This window comes from Moschus berezovskii, chromosome X, assembly GCF_049115385.1.
Source record: "Moschus berezovskii isolate FMDL1 chromosome X, NW_MosBer_1.0, whole genome shotgun sequence".
Taxonomy (NCBI): Eukaryota; Metazoa; Chordata; class Mammalia; order Artiodactyla; family Moschidae; genus Moschus; species Moschus berezovskii.
In genome coordinates, this window is record NC_142488.1 from 1,205,750 (window position 1) to 1,225,050 (window position 19,301).

The window sequence follows — 19,301 nt, forward strand, 5'->3', positions numbered from 1 at the left end:
CAGAATTACCTACCTCTCAGGAGACGGTCCTTCCACGAGTCGTGGGGTGAGACCCCTGGTGGGAGCCCCGGGGGGCCACAGGTTAGCCCCTAGGAGCCATTTCTCCTGAAGATGGGGAGAGGGTCACACAACCCTTGATCAAGACAGTGAAGAAGGAAGGTGCAAAGCGTCTCCCTTTCTGGGAGCCAGGAATCAGAGACACATCTCTGGCACGACTCATGTGTGAGAGAGACGGGAACGCAGGACATCCTCGAAGCCAGCAGACTTCCCTTGAAAGTGTTTGTTTCACCCGAAATGCATCTGTCTACCCCAGGGGCCCCACGGCGCCTCTGCGCTTAAGGAAGGAACACCGCCCGCGAGGCTTGCAGGATTTAATGACTCAGGGCAACCAGCACAATTGGACACTTGGCAGGGGTCATGGGATTCAAGGCTGAGAAGCACACCGGCTCAGGGTCCACTCAGCATTCCTCTTTCCCGACAGTTCCCTCCCTGGTCCCAGTGGGAGACCCTGGGGGGATACAGAGCCCGGAGGGTTGGGGTTGGGGGGATGAGGGTGCTGGAGAGACGTGGTCCAGCACAAACAGACCTGCAAGGGCGGCGCCAACTGTGAGCTTCCCCGGGTCGGACCATGGACTTCCCGGCGGCCCACGGTCTTCCCGGTGGCCTCTTACTCGCCGAAGGTCTCCCGGGTCACGTCGGCGATGCCCGTCAGCTGGCAGCTCCTGGCCCAGAGCTGCCGCTGAAGCTCCGGGTCGTACGTGGCCTCCAGGGACCGGGTCTCCCTCTCGTTGTAGAGATAGCGGCCACCAAGACCTTCCAGGGCCGGGGCGACCGCGGCGTAGACGGAGGTCCAGGCTCCCTCGTCCGGGGTCTGCGGAGAGAAGGAACACAGAGGGAGATGCTGACTGTCAGAGCAGGGGCACGGGGGTCTCAGGAGCCCCCGGATGTCGAGGGGGAGACACAGGGCCCTTTACTGGGAGCCCATGGACTCATCAACTCAAGCCTGGCTGGACAAGGCTGGGGGAGCACGCACTTTGTGACCTCACGATGGTGCGCCCCTGAGGATTGTCTTCACGCCATTCTCATGCATTTCCACAGACACGTACAAAGGCCCCCCATTCCGCTGGACGCCCCCAAGGAAGCAGCCTCTAAAGAGAAGGCTGGATACATCTCAAGACAGTGGAGCTCCGGGGCTGCAATAAAGAGGGTCTTTCTCATGGAGGTGGCTCCCTCCAGGGGCGAGACAAAGTGTAGGTTCTGGGCACAGACTCTGAGTCTAAATACTCCGCTCTCCAGTTCTTTTATTTTTTAAAAATTCATTTTATTGACGTATAGTTGATTTATGAGGCTTCCCAGGTGGCGCAAGTGGTAAAGAACGTGCCTATCAATGCAGGAGACTGTAAGAGATGCAGGGTCGATCCCTGGGTTGGGAAGACCCCCTGCAGAAGGGCATGGCAATCCACTCCACTGGGCTGTACCCACTCCTGTATCCTTGCCTGGAGAATCCCACGGACAGAGGAGCCTGGGAGGTTACAGTCCGTGGGGTCACAGAGAATCGGGCCCGCCTGAAGTGACTTAGCACATGTGCAGAGTCGATTTACAAGGTTGGGTTGATTCCTGCCACGCAGGGCAGGCTCTGTGAAACCAGAATGTCGGCTCACTGGGTCAAAGCAGGTGGCGGTTCAGCCTCGGGGTTGAACGCGTGCTATCTAGCAATTTTAGGGGAAATGTTCAGACAGCAGAAAGGTTCTTGCTTTCCAAGCAGGATGAGGAGATACGGTAGGAGAACCAGGACAGTCCGAAAAGGGGCTTGAAAGGCGTTAGGGTGACGGGAGAAGAGTGGACGCTGGGTGGCAGGCTGCAGGTTGGAATGTAACACACGCTGAGCTTTCGGGCTGAGGGCTGGTGCCTGGGCGTGATCACTGGATTATGAAATGTGATGGGGGTGTGTGTGTGTCAACGGAACACTACTCAGTCATCAAAAAGGATGAAATAATGCCGTCTGCAGCAACACACATGCACCTCACCTAGAGAGTATTACACTCAGAAACATAAGTCAGGGAAAAGCAGATATGAGATGACATCACTTGGGATCTAACAGAGACGATGCAAATGGACTGATTTACAAAACATCCAGAGACTCACGGACACGGAAGACAAATGTAGGGTTCCCAAAAGGGGAAATGTGTGGGAGAGGGCTAAATTAGGAGCTTGGGATTAACATGTGCACACTGCTGTATATGAAACAGATAAACAAGGGCCTACTGACTCTTTGCGACCCCATGGACTGTAGCCCACCAGGCTCCTCTGTCCGTGGGGATGCTCCAGGCAAGCATACTGGAGCGGGTTGCCATTTCCTCCTCCAGGGAATCTTCCCAACCCAGGCATCAAACTTGCATCTCCTATATTAGAAGGCAGATTCTTTATTTTTTTTTTTTTAGAAGGCAGATTCTTTACCGTTGAGCCACCTAGGAATCAAGAGAACTCCCTTATCTTATTGTCAAGAAAAATAAGCTTCTGGAAATCCACTCAACTCGCCCTACCCTGGTCCTTCTCCTGTGCCTCCAAGAGTCTGTCTTTGGAAGCATCACCAGAAACAGATCCAGACCAGGAGACAAGCCCACGGTCACATTTTCTAGATGGAGATAGGCTCAGAACATCTCCTGGGAAGTCACAGTGGCAAATATCCTGTTGTTCCTGGTCAGATGGGATTGACGTGCAGCGCTGCACCTCTGCGGCAAAAAGATGGTTAAATCAGCTCCTGGAGTGAGCCTGCTTCCTGCGTCAGTCATTCTCTGGGCTGGGATCCCAGGAGTCTGTGCCCAGAACCCCCACTTTGCCTCGCCCCCGGAGGGAGTCAGCTCCATGATAAAGACCCTCTTTAATGTAGCCACAGGGCTCCACTGTCTTGAGAGGCATCCAGTCTTGGCTTTAGAGGCTGCCTCCTCTGGGTCGTCCAGTGGGCATTGTCTGGGGAAGAGGGGGTCCACTCCCCCTACGCCTTGAAAATGCTCTTATCTGGGTAAACAGTCCTGGTGATCGGCATGTCCAACGGAACACAAGGACGGCTGATTTAGGAGATGGTGTCTGTGCTGTGCTGGACATGAGCTTGGGATGCACACCTCGCTGGAAACTCAGCTACGGTCAGGAGGGACAAGATGTCACGGGATTCTGTCTGTTGACAAAGGTGTCTCTGTATGAAAGTGACTCCCAAGCACCAACATACGACACCCTCATGCATGCACACTGACATACCCCCAGGCACACAAATGCACTTAGATTCACAAATACAAATATTCCCATGCACACGGATATATGTTCACGGCACACACACACTCCCCCAGGCACACACATGCATTTTCACACACATGCAACTATTATACGCACACACATACAAAACACACAAGCACGTACACGCAGACACACACATTCACGTTTACACACATATATGCCCTCACGTAAGGCAATGGCAAGCCACTCCAGTACTCTTGCCTGGAGAATCCCAGGGACGGAGAAGCCTGGTAGGCTGCAGTCCGTGGGGTCGCTACGAGTCAGACGTGACTGAGCGACTTCAGTTTCACTTTTCACTTTCACACATTGGAGAAGGAAATGGCAACCCACTCCAGTGTTCTTGCCTGGAGAATCCCAGGGATGGGGGAGCCTGGTGGGCTGCCGTCTATGGGGTCACACAGAGTCGGACACGACTGACGTGACTTAGCAGCAGCACACACATTCACACACACGCAACATTACCCAAGGTGGTCTTGACCGGGCAGAGAGCGCTCTGACATAGAAAAGGGAAAATTTTTTAAAAAGGAGCCATTCTCGGTGCTCAGACATCTCGTGGAGGATTAATCACATCCACTTATCCCACTTAAGCACATGATAGATGCCGGGCTAAAAACAGCCGCCCTCCATCACCTACAGAACATTTCCAGGCCTCAGGCGGATGACAGGGAGGGAGGAAATGAGATTTTCGTTTGTAATGTTTTAATTCCCAAACGTTTTGACAGCTCATGGAATGGACGGCTTTAGGCATTTCTTCTTCCCCGCGTCTGACGTCACAGTCCTAAGTCTCAGCCGTGAGGATCCTGACACATCACGCCTGCCTTTAAGCACAGAGGTCCGAGACGCTGAGAGTCACACGTGTGACCATAAAGAAGGCGGAACGCTGATGAATTAATACTTTTGAATTGTAGTGCTGGAGCTGGAGAAGACTCTTGAGAGTCCCGTGGACTGCAAGGAGATCCAACCCGTCCATCCTAAAGGAAATCAGTCCTGAATATTCATTGGAAGGACTGATGCTGAAGCTGAAGCTCCAATACTTGGGCCACCTGATGCGAAGAGTTGACTCATTGGAAAAGACCCTGATGCTGGGAAAGATTGAAGGCAGGAGGAGACGGGGACGACAGAGGATGAGATAGCCGGATGGCACCAGCGACTCAATGGACATGAGTTTGGGTAAACTTCAGGAGATGGTAAAGGACAGGGAAGCCTGGCGTGCTGCAGTCCATGGGGTCACAGAGAGCCGGACGTGACCGAGTGATTGAACAGCAATATTTTCAGGGCCCTGAAGACCAAGAAAGATAGTTTAGATAAGAGCTCCCGGGCACCTGGAGATCTCAACAGGAAGGGGCTTTGGGTCGATGGCTGGGTACACGCACATGAAAAATAAATAAATAAATAAAATAAAAATCAAAGAGAGCAGAGGTTGGGATTGAAACTGTGCTCCACAGACCTGGGAGCTGCGTGCTGCAGAGGAAGATGAATGTGTTATAATTACATAATTACACAGCCCTGTGCAGGGTTGGAAACGCTTCCCCACATATTATGTCAGCGCCGCTCACAACAGTCGTAGGAGATGCCATTACCCAGAATTAAGAAATTACAAAGATGAAGGGCAGAGTAGAGCGGGCAAGCGAGCAGACAGGGTACACAGGATGGCCAGATCTCGGTTCTTCCGGAGACCCCAACCCTCCCCACCATCCTCCTCAGTCACGACGGGCAGGTCCCCCGAGCTCACAGCCTGACACTCCCTTGACTCTCTGCCGGAATCCCTGAAAGCTGCACCTTCTCTGTGTTCCTCTGAGCTGCGGGCACTCGCTCTCAGCAGCCCAGCTGGCCCTGGAGGTGGAGACCCCCCGGTACACACCACAGGGTCAAACCATCTTTTGTTTTCACCGGCCTGTTACCCTGGTTCCCAGACAGACACCAAGACACAGCCTGGTGTTCCCGCATCAGAAACCCCAAATGACTCCTGAGACTTCCTTGTTTCACCTTCCAAGGTCAGCGAGTCAAGACATCGTGATGGGGTCTCTGGAATGGTCTTTTTATTTTTTCTTTTTCTTACTTATTTATTTGGTCTTCCCCATGGCTCACTGCTAAAGAATCACCTGCCAATGCAGGGGACGTGGGTTAGATCCCTGGGTCGGGAAGATCCCCTAGAGGAGGCAATGGAAACACACTCCAGTATTCTTGCCTGGAGAATCCTGTGGACAGAGGAGCCTTGCAGGCTACAGTCCATGGGGTCGCAAAGAGTTGGACATGGCTGAGTGACTCAGTGCATGCATACACACACACATTTATTTATTTATCTGAGCTAGGTCTTACTTGTGGCATGGGGCATCTTTCATCGTGGCACATGGATTAGGCTGTGATATGTGAAATATAATTGCCTGACCAGGGATTGAACCTAGGCCCCCTGCATTGGGAGCGTGGAATCTTAGCCACTGGACCACCAGGGAAGTCCTGGAGTCGTCTTCAAAACAATCTCCTTCTGTCTCTCTCCACGCTTTCAATGGCCTCTAACCAGACCCTGGGTTCAACCGCCATGGATCATGCCCTCTGGTCCATGGGATGCTCTATAGGCTGTGGTTCATGGGATGCTCTGTAGTCTGTGGCCCATAGGATTCTCTGTAGGCTGTGGCCCATGGGATGCCCTGTAGACTGTGGTCCATGGGATGCTCTGGAGGCTGTGCTCCATGGGATGCTCTGTGGGCTGTGGTCCATGGGATGCTCTGTAGGCTGTGACCCATGGGATGTTCCGTAGACTGTGGTCCATGGGATGTTCCGTAGGCTGCGGTCCATGGGATGCTCTGTGGGCTGTGGCCCATGGGATGCTCTGTGGGCTGTGGCCCATGGGATGCTCTGTGGGCTGTGGTCCATGGGATGCTCTGTAGGCTGTGGTCCATGGGATGCTCTGTGGGCTGTGGCCCATGGGATTCTCTGTGGGGTGTGGTCCATGGGATGCTCTATCGTCTGTGGCCCATAGGATTCTCTGTATGCTGTGGTCCATGAAATGCTCTGTAGGCTGTCATTCATGGGATGCTCTATTGTCTGCGGCCCATAGGATTCTCTGTATGCTGTGCTCCATGGAATGCTCTGTAGGCTGTCGTTCATGGGAGGCTCCGTGCGCTGTGGCCCATGGGATGCTCTGGAGGCTGTGGTCCATGGGATGCTCTGTGGGCTGTGGTCCATGGGATGCTCTGTGGGCTGTGGTCCATGGGATGCGCTGTAGGCTGTGGTCCATGGGATGCTCTGTGGGCTGTGGTCCATGGGATGCTCCGTAGGCTGTGGTCCATGGGATGCTCCGTGGGCTGTGGTCCATGGGATGCTCCGTAGACTGTGGTCCATGGGATGCTCCGTAGGCTGTGGTCCATGGGATGCTCTGGAGGCTGTGGTCCATGGGATGCTCCGTAGGCTGTGGCCCATGGGATGCTCCGTAGACTGTGGTCCATGGGATGCTCCGTAGGCTGTGGTCCATGGGATGCTCTGGAGGCTGTGGTCCATGGGATGCTCTGGAGGCTGTGGCCCATGGGATGCTCTGTAGACTGTGGTCCATGGAATGCTCTGTAGACTGTGGTCCATGGGATGTTCCATAGGCTGTGGTCCATGGGATGCTCTGGAGGCTGTGGTCCATGGGATGTTCCGTAGACTGTGGTCCATGGGATGCTCTGGAGGCTGTGGTCCATGGGATGCTCTGGAGGCTGTGGTCCATGGGATGTTCCGTAGACTGTGGTCCATGGGATGTTCCGCAGACTGTGGTCCATGGGATGTTCTGTAGGCTGTGGTCCATGGGATGCTCTGTAGGCTGTGGCCCATGGGATGCTCTGTAGGCTGTGGCCCATGGGATGCTCTGTAGGCTGCGGTCCAAGGGAGGCTCTGTAGACTGCGGTCCATGGGATGCCCTGTAGGCTGTGGTCCATGGGATGTCCCATAGGCTGTGTCCATGGGATGTTCCGTAGACTGTGGTCCATGGGATGCTCTGTAGGCTGCGGTCCAAGGGAGGCTCCGTAGACTTTGTGGTCCATGGGATGCTCTGGAGGCTGTGGTCCATGGGATGCTCTGTGGGCTGTGGTCCATGGGATGCTCTGCAGGCTGTGATCCACGGGAGGCTCTATAGTCTGTGGCCCATCAGTACAGTTCAGTTCAGTCACTCAGTCATGTCCGACTCTTTGCGACCCAATGAATCACAGCACGCCAGATCTCCCTATCCATCACCAACTCCCGGAATTCACACAAACTCATGTCCATTGAGTCGGTGATGCCATCCAGCCATCTCATTCTCTGTCGTCCCCATCTCCTCCCACCCCCAATCCCTCCCAGCATCAGTCTTTTCCACTGAGTCAATTCATCGCATGAGGTGGCCAAAGCCCATAGGATGCTCTATATACTGTGGCCGGTAGGATGCTCTGTATGCTGTGTTTCATGGGATGCTCCATGGGCTGTGGTTCATTTGAGGTTCCGTGCGCTGCGGTCCATGGGATGCTCTATAGGCTGTCGTCCATGGGATGCTCTGTAGACTGTGGTCCATGGAATGCTCTGTAGACGGTGGTCCATGGGATGTTCCGTAGGCTGTGGTCCATGTGATGTTCTGGAGGCTGTGGCCCATGGGATGCTCTGTAGACTGTGGTCCATGGAATGCTCTGTAGATGGTGGTCCATGGGACGTTCCGTAGGCTGTGGTCCATGTAATGTTCTGGAGACTGTGGTCCATGGGATGTTCCGTAGGCTGTGGTCCATGGGATGCTCTGTAGACTGTGGTCCATGGAATGCTCTGTAGACTGTGGTCCATGGGATGTTCCGTAGGCTGTGGTCCATGTGATGCTCTGGAGGCTGTGGTCCATGGGATGTTCCATAGGCTGTGGTCCATGGGATGTTCCATAGGCTGTGGTCCATGGGATGCTCTGGAGGCTGTGGTCCATGGGATGTTCCATAGGCTATGGTCCATGGGATGCTCTGGAGGCTGTGGTCCATGGGATGCTCTTAGACTGTGGTCCATGGGATGTTCCATAGGCTGTGCTCCATGGAGGCTCTATAGTCTGTGGCCCATGGGATGCTCTGTAGGCTGCGGCGCAAGGGAGGCTCCGTAGACTGCGGTCCATGGGATGCTCTGTGGGCTGTGGCCCATGGGATGCCCTGTAGGCTGTGGTCCATGGGATGCTCTGGAGGCTGTGCTCCATGGGATGCTCTGTGGGCTGTGGTCCATGGGATGCTCTGTGGGCTGTGGTCCATGGGATGCTCTGGAGGCTGTGGTCCATGGGATGCCCTGTAGGCTGTGGTCCATGGGATGCCCTGTAGGCTGTGGTCCATGGGATGCTCTGGAGGCTGTGGTCCATGGGATGCCCTGTAGGCTGTGGTCCATGGGATGCTCTGGAGGCTGTGCTCCATGGGATGCTCTGTGGGCTGTGCTCCATGGGATGCTCTGTGGGCTGTGGTCCATGGGATGCTCTGTAGACTGTGATCCATGGAATGCTCTGTAGGCTGCGGTCCAAGGGAGGCTCCGTAGACTGCGGTCCATGGGATGTTCCGTAGGCTGTGGTCCATGGGATGTTCCGTAGACTGTGGTCCATGGGATGTTCCGTAGGCTGTGGTCCACGGGATGCTCCGTAGGCTGCGGCCCATGGGATGGTCTGTAGGCTGCGGTCCAAGGGAGGCTCCGTAGACTGCGGTCCATGGGATGCCCTGTAGGCTGTGGTCCATGGGATGCCCTGTAGGCTGTGGTCCATGGGATGCCCTGTAGGCTGTGGTCCATGGGATGCTCTGGAGGCTGTGGTCCATGGGATGCCCTGTAGGCTGTGGTCCATGGGATGTCCCATAGGCTGTGTCCATGGGATGCTCTGTGGACTGTGGCCCATGGGATGCTGCATAGGTTGTGGTCCATGGGATGGTCCAGAGGCTAGAAGCATCTGATTCTACATCACTGTTGACATGGAGTATCTGGCATCCCTGGATAGGATGCAGCCCCAAAATCTAAGACACTCAGTGCAAGTGGCCAGTGACAAGCTTGGGCTTGGGTCAATGACAACTCCCATGTCCGGTCTGGAGCTGGACCCAGGTGTCCTGAGGAGACTTGAGAAAGGGGAAGCTCAGATCGTTTTCAGGGGGTCTGGGATTCAGATGGGGATCCCAGTGATAAGGGGGCAGTGACAGGATGATCACCCCCAACTTCAGCTATTTCTGCATCACCGATGGTCCGAGCCTAACTCAGGCTCCTTGGCCCCTTGGATTGTTCTTCAGTCACTCAGTCGTGTCTGACTCTTTGCAACCCCTCGGACTGCAGCACACCAGGCTTCCCTGTCCTTGACTGTCTTCCAGAGTTTGCTTAAACTCGTCCATCGAGTTGGTGATGCCATCCAGCCATCTCATCCTCTGTCGTCCCCTTCTCCTCCTGCCTTCAATCTTTCCCAGCATCAGGATCTTTTCCAATGAGTTGGCTCTTCACATGAGGTGGCCAAAGGTTTGGAGCTTCAGCATCAGTCCTTCCAATGAATATTCAGGACTGATTTCCTTTAGGATGGACTGGTTGGATCGCCTTGCCGTTCAATGGACTCTCGAGAGTCTTCCCCAGCACCACAGTTCAAAAGCATCAAATCTTTGGCGCTCAACCTCCATTGTGGTCTAAGCTCAACCTTCAACTCCGCTCCGAGGGCTGCACTGTCTGCGTTCTGCCCTCAACACAAGAGCAGATCATTACCGCCATATTCCTCCTCTTAGGGCTTGAGAGAATGGCTGAGGAAGCAACAGAGTTCCTGGTATAATCACGGGACGTGCTTCCTCCACGTCTCACTGCTGCTGCTGCTAAATCGCTTCGGTCGTGACCGACTCTGTGCGACCCCACACACGGCAGCCCACCAGGCTCCCCTGTCCCTGGGATTCTCCAGGCAAGATCACTGGAGTGGGTTGCCATTTCCTTCTCCATTAACTGTCTTCAGAGCTCTGTGCAGAGGGCGTGCACGAGATGACAGCCAGCTGCAGGATGGAACGGTCTCGAATTGCTCATGGAAAGAACCATTTAAGGGCTTCCCTGGTGGCTCGGTGGTAAAGAATCCACCTGCCAGTGCAGGATATTCATGTTCGATCCCCAGTCTGGGAAGATCCCGCACGCCGCAGAGCAACTGCTGCTGCTGCTGCTAAGTCACTTCAGTCGTGTCCGACTCTGTGTGACCCCATAGACGGAAGCCCACCAGGATCCCCCGTCCCTGAGCCACCGCAACTACTGAACCCGAGTCCCAGAGCCTGTGCTCGGCAGTAACAGAAGCCGCCAACTTGAGAAGCCCTCAGTCACCACAACTAGAGAGTTAGCCCCGCTCTGTGCGGCTGTGGAAAAGTCCACACAGCAACGAAGGCCCAGCGCGGCCAATAGATAAAGAAAACTGTTTTTTAAGAAAACAAGGAAGCGTCTCATCTTCATGAATGTATCAACCTATCACTTTTTTTTTTTCTCAAGGGACGAACTGCCATGCTCCAGGGACTGGCTCTGAACTTGGAATCAAGTCCACGGTGTTTGCTAAGGCGCAGAATAGAGGTTTTGGAGTGATGTACCAGTAAGCCCTCTACACGCCAACTCTCGAGTTGCAAACTCGCAAAGGTGTGAAGGTGCGTTCCATCGGCGTCAGGCGGGAGTGGCACTGCCCCTCGCCCTCTGTCTACTGTTGCTGGCAATTCTTCAGCTCTGCCGTTTCCCACCTCCCCTCCCTGCCCAGCCACTAACTCTCCTCTCCTGATTCAATCTACGCCAGCCCCTGTGTGCCAGCTGCTGCAACGGACGACTGTACTTCTCACAGTCCTGCACTGGGAGATGGAAAATGTTTATCTTGGGTTTGTTCTTCGTGCATTCTTTGTGTGAAAAGTACTATCAACCTAAGACAGTACCAAACCATACAGCCGATTGGGTTCGTTGGGCACCCAGGCTAACTCTGCTGGACTCACAAATAGGACTTAGGCACGCGCTCCTGGAATGGAACGCGTTTGTACGTGGGGGAATGACGAAAAAGAATGTCACAAAATGACGAAAAGGGTCACAAAGACACGTCAGTCCTACAGACTCCTCACCCCCCACCCAGGGATCACGGGCACCCCCTTGCGAGATGTCACACAAGTCATACATACACGCATGCATCTAAGGAAGTAATCCATATAATATACGGTTGCGTGCGTGCTCAGGTGTGTCTGACTCGCTGTGGCCCCACAGACTGTGGCCCGCCAGGCTCCTCTGTCCATGGGATTCTCCAGGCAAGAACATTGGAGTGGGTTGCCATCTGCTTCTCCTGGGGATCTTCCTGACCCACGGACTGAACCTGCGTCTCTGGCATTGCAGGCAGATTCTTTACCATCCGAGCCACCAGGGAACCTTAAATATATATATACATGTGCACATGTGCTAAGTCGCTTTAGGCGCTTTTAGACTCTCAAAGAGCCGCTGACTCTTTGCGACTGTATGGACCACAGCCCACCAGGCTCCTCTGTCCATGGGATTCTCCAGGCAAGAACACTGGAGTGTGTTGCCATTCCCTTCTCCAGGGGATCTTCCCCACCCAGGGGATCAAACCCAAGTCTCCTGCACTGGCAGATGGATACTTCATCACTGCACCAACCTGCAAGGCCCCTGTTCCATGTGCATATGGAGGCTTAAGCATGTGTCTCTAGATACACATACAGATATATATTAGTACATCTATTTTTTTGGTTGCTCCATCTCCAAAATATTTTCCTCTATGTGCTAATATCACTGGTTATGACTCTCCAATACTACTTCTTTGTATCTTCTTGAAGCAGAAACCGCACTGGGAAAAAGTATCGGCAACATACATAAAACACACAAATTAGCAGTCAGAAAAAAAAAAAAAAAAAACAGGGATGAATCCAAGAGAGAAAGCCTAATGTTTACAACAGCCACATCCGTGGAAACAGCCTAAATATCCATCGGCAGAGCAATGGACAATGAAGATGTGGTATATATACACAAAAGGAATATTAGTCAGCCATGAAAAAGAACGGGACCATGCCATTTGCACCAACATAGGTGGATCTAGAGATTGTTGTAATACGGGAGGTAAGTCAGACAGAGAAAGACAAACACCATATGATATCACATATATGTGGGACCTTAAAAAAGGGTACAAATGAACATTTTCACAAAACAGAAATAGAGTCGCAGACATAGAAAACAAACTCACGGTTACCAGGGGTTGAGGGAGTGTGGGATGGATTGGGAGATGGAGATTCACACATACACGCTAGTATATATAAGACAGGTAACTACAAAGGACCTTCTGCCTGGCACGGGGAGCTCCACTCGGTATCCTGTAATGATCGAGATGGCCAAAGAATCCAAAGAGAGAGTGGACACATGTAAATTCACAAATGGTTCCCCTTGTCGTACTCCTGAAACTAACAAAAAACCGTAAATCAACTACAGCTCCAAAATTGTAATAGATACATAAAATTTTATAACAAAGAAGAGAAAGGCTAAACATCACCAACTCACTGGACATGAGTGTGAGCAAACTCCAGGAGACGGTTGAAGGACAGGGAAGCCTGGCGTGCTGCGATTCCACAGGGTCATGATGAGTCAGACGTGGCTTAGGGACTGAACAATGACAGAAACAAACACCGCCTAGTGAAAAGGGGAAACGTGGCAACCAGACATTTCCAAAAAGGCAACGTTGACACGCCAAGTAATCCCAGGGAGAGTGACTACTGTACCACAGGATGTTGCGGAAAATGCTAATTAAAACACAACAAACCCCATTTCCTGCTCCAGGATGCAAGCGTCCAGCAGGTGACTCGAGTTGGCGAAGACTAAATAGTCCAACGCTTAACATGCATGAAGAAGATGCAAACCGTCTGGAAACAGTGACAGACTATTTATTTCCTTGGGCTCCAAAATCCCTGCAGATGCTGATTGCAGCCATGCAATTAAAAGATGCTTGCTCCTTGGAAGGAAAGCTATGACCCACCTAGACAGCATATTAAAAAGCAGAGATGTTACTTTGCCAACAAAGGTCCATCTAGTCAAAGCTATGCTTATTTCTAATGTATGGATGTGAGAGTTGGACTATAAAGAAAGCTGAGCGCCAAAGAATTGATACTTTTGAACTGTGGTGTTGGAGAAGACTCTCGAGAGTCCCTTGGACTGCAAGGAGATCCAATCAGTCCATTCTAGAGGAGATCAATCCTGGGTGTTCATTGGAAGGACTGATGCTGAAGCTAAAACTCCAATACTTTGGCCACCTCATGCGACGAGTTGACTCATTTGAAAAGACCGTGATGCTGGGAAAGATTGAGGGTGGGAGGAGAAGGGGGCAACAGAGGATGAATGGTTGGATGGTATCACCGACTCGATGGACATGAGTTTGAGTGAACTCCAGGAGTTGGTGAAGGACACGGAAACCTGGTGTGCTGCCGTCCATGGGGTTGCAGAGAGTCAGACATGACTTAGCAAATAAAAAACAAAACCATCTTGAATTATCAGCACTGAGACTGTGCCCTGAAAAAAATCTGTCTTTTAAAACCAAACGGAATTCCCAGGAAGCGGTGACACAGGAAGCCCTTCTAGTCTTATAATGCCACTGCCTTTGATGTGGCCAACAGAAAGGGAGAAATGGCCGTCTGCGGAAGACCGAACCTGCAGGGAACGGCAAAAAGCCAACAAGAACCCACATATTCTCACCCCAGACAAAGGGTCTGAACCACGGCAAGTGTATGCGGGTGGATGACTTTACAAGCACAGGAGTCAACAATCTACTCTGACATACATCAATGTGGCCAGCTCTCAACATTTAATACGACGTGCAGGCTGATAAACTGTGACCTCCCGCAAGAGACATATCCAAGTGTGTGAATGCGTGCGCGCCGAGTCATTCAGCTCTGTCGGACTCTTTGTGACCCCGTGGACTGTAGCCCCGCCAGGCTCCTCTGTCCATGGGAGTCTCCAGGCAAGAATGCTGGAGTGGGTTGCCATGCCCTCCTCCAGGGGAATCTTCCAGATTCAGGGACGAACCCCTGTTTCCTGCACTGCAGGCAGAGCCACCTGGGGAAGCTCCCAAATACTGGGCATTGGTGACCCCAGCCCCCACCTCTCCCTGGAGGTCCCAGGGTGAGACTGGAAATTCCAACCCTTAAATCTCCAGTTGGCTGCCTTGGCAACCAGCCCCCACCCTAGGGCAAGTTCCAAAGGTCACACATTTACATAACAAGGGGAACCTTTCAGGATCTCAGCACTTGGGATATTCCAAGGGTTTTAGGATGTCCGAGCCAGAAAAGGGACCACACACACAAAAAAACCAAATACATAAATAGACCACAGTATAGCAAGCATCAGGACAGATGCGGGCCAAGTGAAAGATGGCTTAGTTTCAGACAGAGAACAGCAGCATCTGAAATCTCGATGCTCCCTAAATTAGGTTAAAAATTCCCCCTCACGTTAGATTTTGTTCGGGTGAGATGATTAGAGTATAGTCATATGACTATACACATATTACTATATTACTATAATCATATAAGCACATAGTCATATATACTTATAAATAAGTATCCTGATACTTAGAGAGTCATATAACATATTATATTCATATAAGTATACTATAGTATACTATATTGTAGTCAAAGCTATGCTTTTCCAGTGGTCATGTATGGATGGGAGGGTTGGACCATAGCAAAGGCTGAGCACCAAAAAATTAATGCTTTTGAACTGTGGTGCTGGAGAAGACTCTTGAGAGTCCCTTGGACTGCAAGGAGATCCAACCAATCCATCCTAAAGGAGATCAGGCCTGGGTGTTGATTGGAAGGGCTGATGCTGAAGCTGAAACTGCAATCCTTTGACCCCCTGATGGGAAGAACTGACTCATTGGAAAAGACCCTGATGCTGGGAAGGATTGAAGGCGGGAGGGGAAGGGGACAACAGAGGATGAGATGGTTGGATGGCATCACCGACTCAATGGACATGAGTTTGAGCAAGCTCCAGGAGTCGGTGATGGACAGGGAGGCCTGGCGTGCTGCAGTCCACGGGGTCGCAAATAGTCAGACACGACTGAGCAACTGAACAACAGCAATAAGATCCCACTTGTAAAAACCTAACCACCACCTTAAACACAGACAAATATGAGCAAATGATTAAACCGAAGGAGACCTCTTCATCCTGCAATGGGTTTTTTCTCTATTTGTAAAAGTCACGTAAAAGGTGGTCTAGAAATATGATCTGGTCAGTCAAGAAGCGCTCGACTCAAAAAAATTAAATGCACAAGGGGAGAACTGGCAGTTAACCTTTATTCTGGGCAAAATGAGAACTGCAGGCCAGCAGACAGCACTTCAGATAGCTCTGAGAGACTGCTCCGAAGAGCCAAGAGGGGGAAGGTCGGTATATAAGTGATTTTGTTGAAGGGGAAGTGCGTGCAATCAAACACATATTATTTTACGAAAGATTTCTGCTAGTCACGGGGAGCGGTCACCACCATGCAGGACTTTCAGTGCTCCTCTAGATATGAGGAGATGAAATAATTGGGCTCATGAAATGGGCTCCTGAAAATTATCTGACCATCTGAAGACCTGTCCTGCCAGTCTGGACAGATGCCTCCTGTCTGCTGTCCACGTTGAGCCCATTTCAGGGAATGTTGAAGGTCTGCAGCTGTAGAAGCCCCTGATTGAATCCTTGCAGAGGTGGACAGAAGATGCCCATGCCAAGTGCCAGTGTATTGTTGACAAAGGGTGATACAAGAGACCGGGGCTTCCCTGGTGGCTCAGCGGTAAAGAATCCGCCTGCAGTGCGAGAGACCCAGGTTCGATCCCTGGGTCGGGAAGATCCCCTGGAGAAGGACACGGCAACCGACTCCAGTATTCTGGCCTGGAGAATCCCATCGACAGAGGAGCCTGGCGGGCTACAGTCCATGGGGTCGCAGAGAGTCAGACACAGCTCAGCAACATAGCACAGCACGCACGGCTCATTCACAAGAGGAAATGAGATTTTAAATGGAACCAGAGAGGGGCACCAGGTGACACAGGAGAGGTGGGTTTTGATGTCCCGGTGACGGAGATGTGATGACAGCTGCTTCGGCTGCCTGCTGGGGACGGGCGCCTCTGCTTGTTCACATGTGTCAGAATCTGGGTTCTGTGGGTGGTCCCGGAATTCCGGACCGAGGGGAACCCGGAGGTGGAGAACTGACAGCAATCATGGTCATTGACGGCGTCCACCCATCCCCTCCAGAGCTCTGGCCATCACGGTTGCTAATCTCCGAGATCCCACAGAGAGGACGAAATGAGTTCCGTGCAGCTGCCAAGACTGTGGAGGCTGGTGATTTACCCGACTCCCATCGGGGAGTCAGCACCTCCCACGGAAAAGATCACGGCTGGAGGAGAGCTGTAATTCCAGCGAGAAGCCAGATGACTGTGCAGCAAACACACAATCTGACTGGTAACAGCAGCAAAAATCGGCCTCACACGAACTGCCTATGGGCTATGGACACAGCTGCACAAGGACATCAGCAGATATGTGTTTTGGGAGGTTGGGTTCCACGTTTTTCCATGTCTGTGTCGTCTTGCTAGGGGCTTCCCTGGTGGCTCCACAACGTAAAGAATTCACCTACCATGCAGGAGACCCGGATTCGATCCCTGGGTTGGGAAGATGCCCTGGAGGAGGAAATGGCAACCGACTCCACTATTCCTGCCTGGAGAATCCCACGGACAGAGGAGCTTGCAGGCTACAGTCCCTGGGGTCGCAAAGAGTCGGACACGACTGAGTGACAAACACACACAGCACATCCTCTAGCTAAACAAACTCCTTTTCGAGAATTTATCCTAGAGACAAAATCACATGCAAGATCCCAAGAGACATGTCTCCAGAGAAGATACACAGACGGCCCTCATGCACAAGAAAAGATGCTCAGCATCGCTGCTTATTAAAGAAACGCAAATCAAAACTCCAGTGAGGGGACACCTCACAGCGGTCAGGCCGAAATGAAGCGAAAGTCGCTCAGCTGTGTCTGACTCTTTGCAACCTCATGAATATACAGTCCATGGAATTCTCCAGGCCAGAATACTGGAATGGGTAGCTTTTCCCTTCTCCAGGGGATCTTCCTGATCCAGGGATCGAACCCAGGTCTCCCGCATTGCGGGCGGATTCTTTACCAGAATGGTATGGAGGTTGCTAAAGAAAAAAAAAAAACCTAAAAATAGATCTACCATCTGACCCTGCAATCTTACTGCCAGGAATATATCTGAAGAAAGCCGTGCTTAGAAAAGATACCTGCAGCTCAACCTTCACAGCAGTTTTGGTGGGAATGTATACTTGGGTAGGCGTTATGGAAAACGGTATGGAATATTCTCAAAAAGCTAGAAACAGACCTATCGTACGATCCTGTGATCCCGCTGCGGGGACATACACCTGGAGAAAATGATAATTAGAAAAGACACGAGCACCGCAGGGTTCATTGCAGCACTATTCAGAACAGCAAAGACACGGAAGCAACCTCAATGTCCATCAACAGAGGAACGGAGAAAGGAGACGTGGAGCCCGGAATCGCTAACACAGCGGCGTCGGGGGGGCTACAGCCAGATCTGCCCGCGGACCGTAGCAACACCCCGAGCATCGCGGCCTTTACCTTGAAAACCCACCAGCCCAGGAGCTTCTTGACGAGCCGGGTGCCCCAGAAGACGTGTCGGTAGAGGTCGGTGTCCACCACGCCAGGGTCGGCCACGTTGGCGGTCACGGGGCTGCCCCGGGCGGCCAGCAGCGCCTGTAGGTGGTAGGTGAACAGCACCAGGGCCAGCTTGCTCTGGGCGTAGGCTGCGTGCGCTGAGTAGCTGGCGCTGCGGGAGCAAAGCGGACAGGCGTGAGACCCGGGCGTCTGGATGTCGCCGCTGCCCGCGCCCAGCCATGGACGACAGCGCCAGGCACAGGTTGAGGGCATCTAGAGGCGTGCCCGAGGTCAAGGGGGCTGTGCTGAGTCGCTCAGTCGTGTCCGGCTCTTTGCAACCCCGTGGACTGCACCCCACCAGGCTCCTCTGTCCGTGGGATTCTCCAGGCAAAGAGACTGGAGTGGGTTGCCACGGCCTCCTCCAGGGCATCCTGCCTGACCCAGGCATCGAACCCGGGTCTCCTGCACTGCAGGCAGATTCTTTACCAACCGATTCACCAGGGGAGCCCAAATGTGTTACGTGCACTGTGCAGATCTCTGAGGATGCTACAGGGTGGATATTTCACCTAATACAGGCTCAGGGAGCTGGCTGGTTTAGATGCAGGGGCTTGTGCAACAGTTGCTATGACGCTGGGTCAGTTCCAGAGATGTTTATCCTGTGACCTTGGAGCAGGGCTCCACACCTGAGACCTTGCTGTAGGGCTCCACACCACTTTCTTTTTTCTCCTTTGAATGTTCAAGGCTCGGGAAACACGCTATGACAGATGTACTTGGCTAGCACACAGTCACCACATCCATCCTCTCCTTTTTTGACTTCCTACCATCAGGGACTGTTTTATGGGGTTGGACGTGGGCGCCAATTAATGAAAACCACAGGGCTTTTTCTGGCAGTCCCGTGGTGGAGACTTCTTCACCTTCCAGTGCAAGAGGCGTGGGTTTGGTCCCTGGTCAAGGAGCTAAAAAATTCCACATGCCTTGTGGCCAAAATACCAAAGTGTCAAACAGAAGCAATATGGCATTAATAAGAATTTCAATAAAGACTTTAAAAACAGTCCCCATCAAAAAAAAAAGAATTCTTTAAATAAATAAATAAAAACATAATGGTTGGTCACCTATCCTTTCCCAGAAAGTAGCGTTCCTGGAATGTAGAAAACAATTCACTGCAGAGAAAATATCACTTCAGGCAAACTACCTGTCGTGTGATGTCTCAGCAGCTAGTAATTTTATGCATAGCTGCATAGCCTGCGTAAAATGAAGAGCTTGTTAATATCTCTGCTGGGGACGTTCCTGGCAGTGCAGTGGCTAAGGATCCACCTGCCAATGCAGGGGCTGTGTGTTCGATCCCTGGTCAGGGAGACAAGATCCCACATGCCTCACGGCTAAAATACCA

General features: G+C 52.3%; 1 protein-coding gene across 1 annotated transcript in view; it reads right to left on the reverse strand.

Moving 5' to 3' along the window:
* Nucleotides 1–357: 357 nt before the first annotated feature.
* LOC129534920 (polyprenol dehydrogenase) overlaps nt 358–19,301 on the reverse strand; it is a 141,947-nt gene continuing 123,003 nt past the window's right edge. The window contains exons 6-7 of the mRNA XM_088833538.1: nt 17,876–18,083; nt 358–871 (exon numbers count right to left, since the gene is read on the reverse strand). Coding sequence (XP_088689664.1) covers nt 668–871; nt 17,876–18,083 — 412 coding nt within the window. The 3' untranslated portion in view covers nt 358–667. The remainder of the gene's footprint in view (nt 872–17,875; nt 18,084–19,301) is intronic.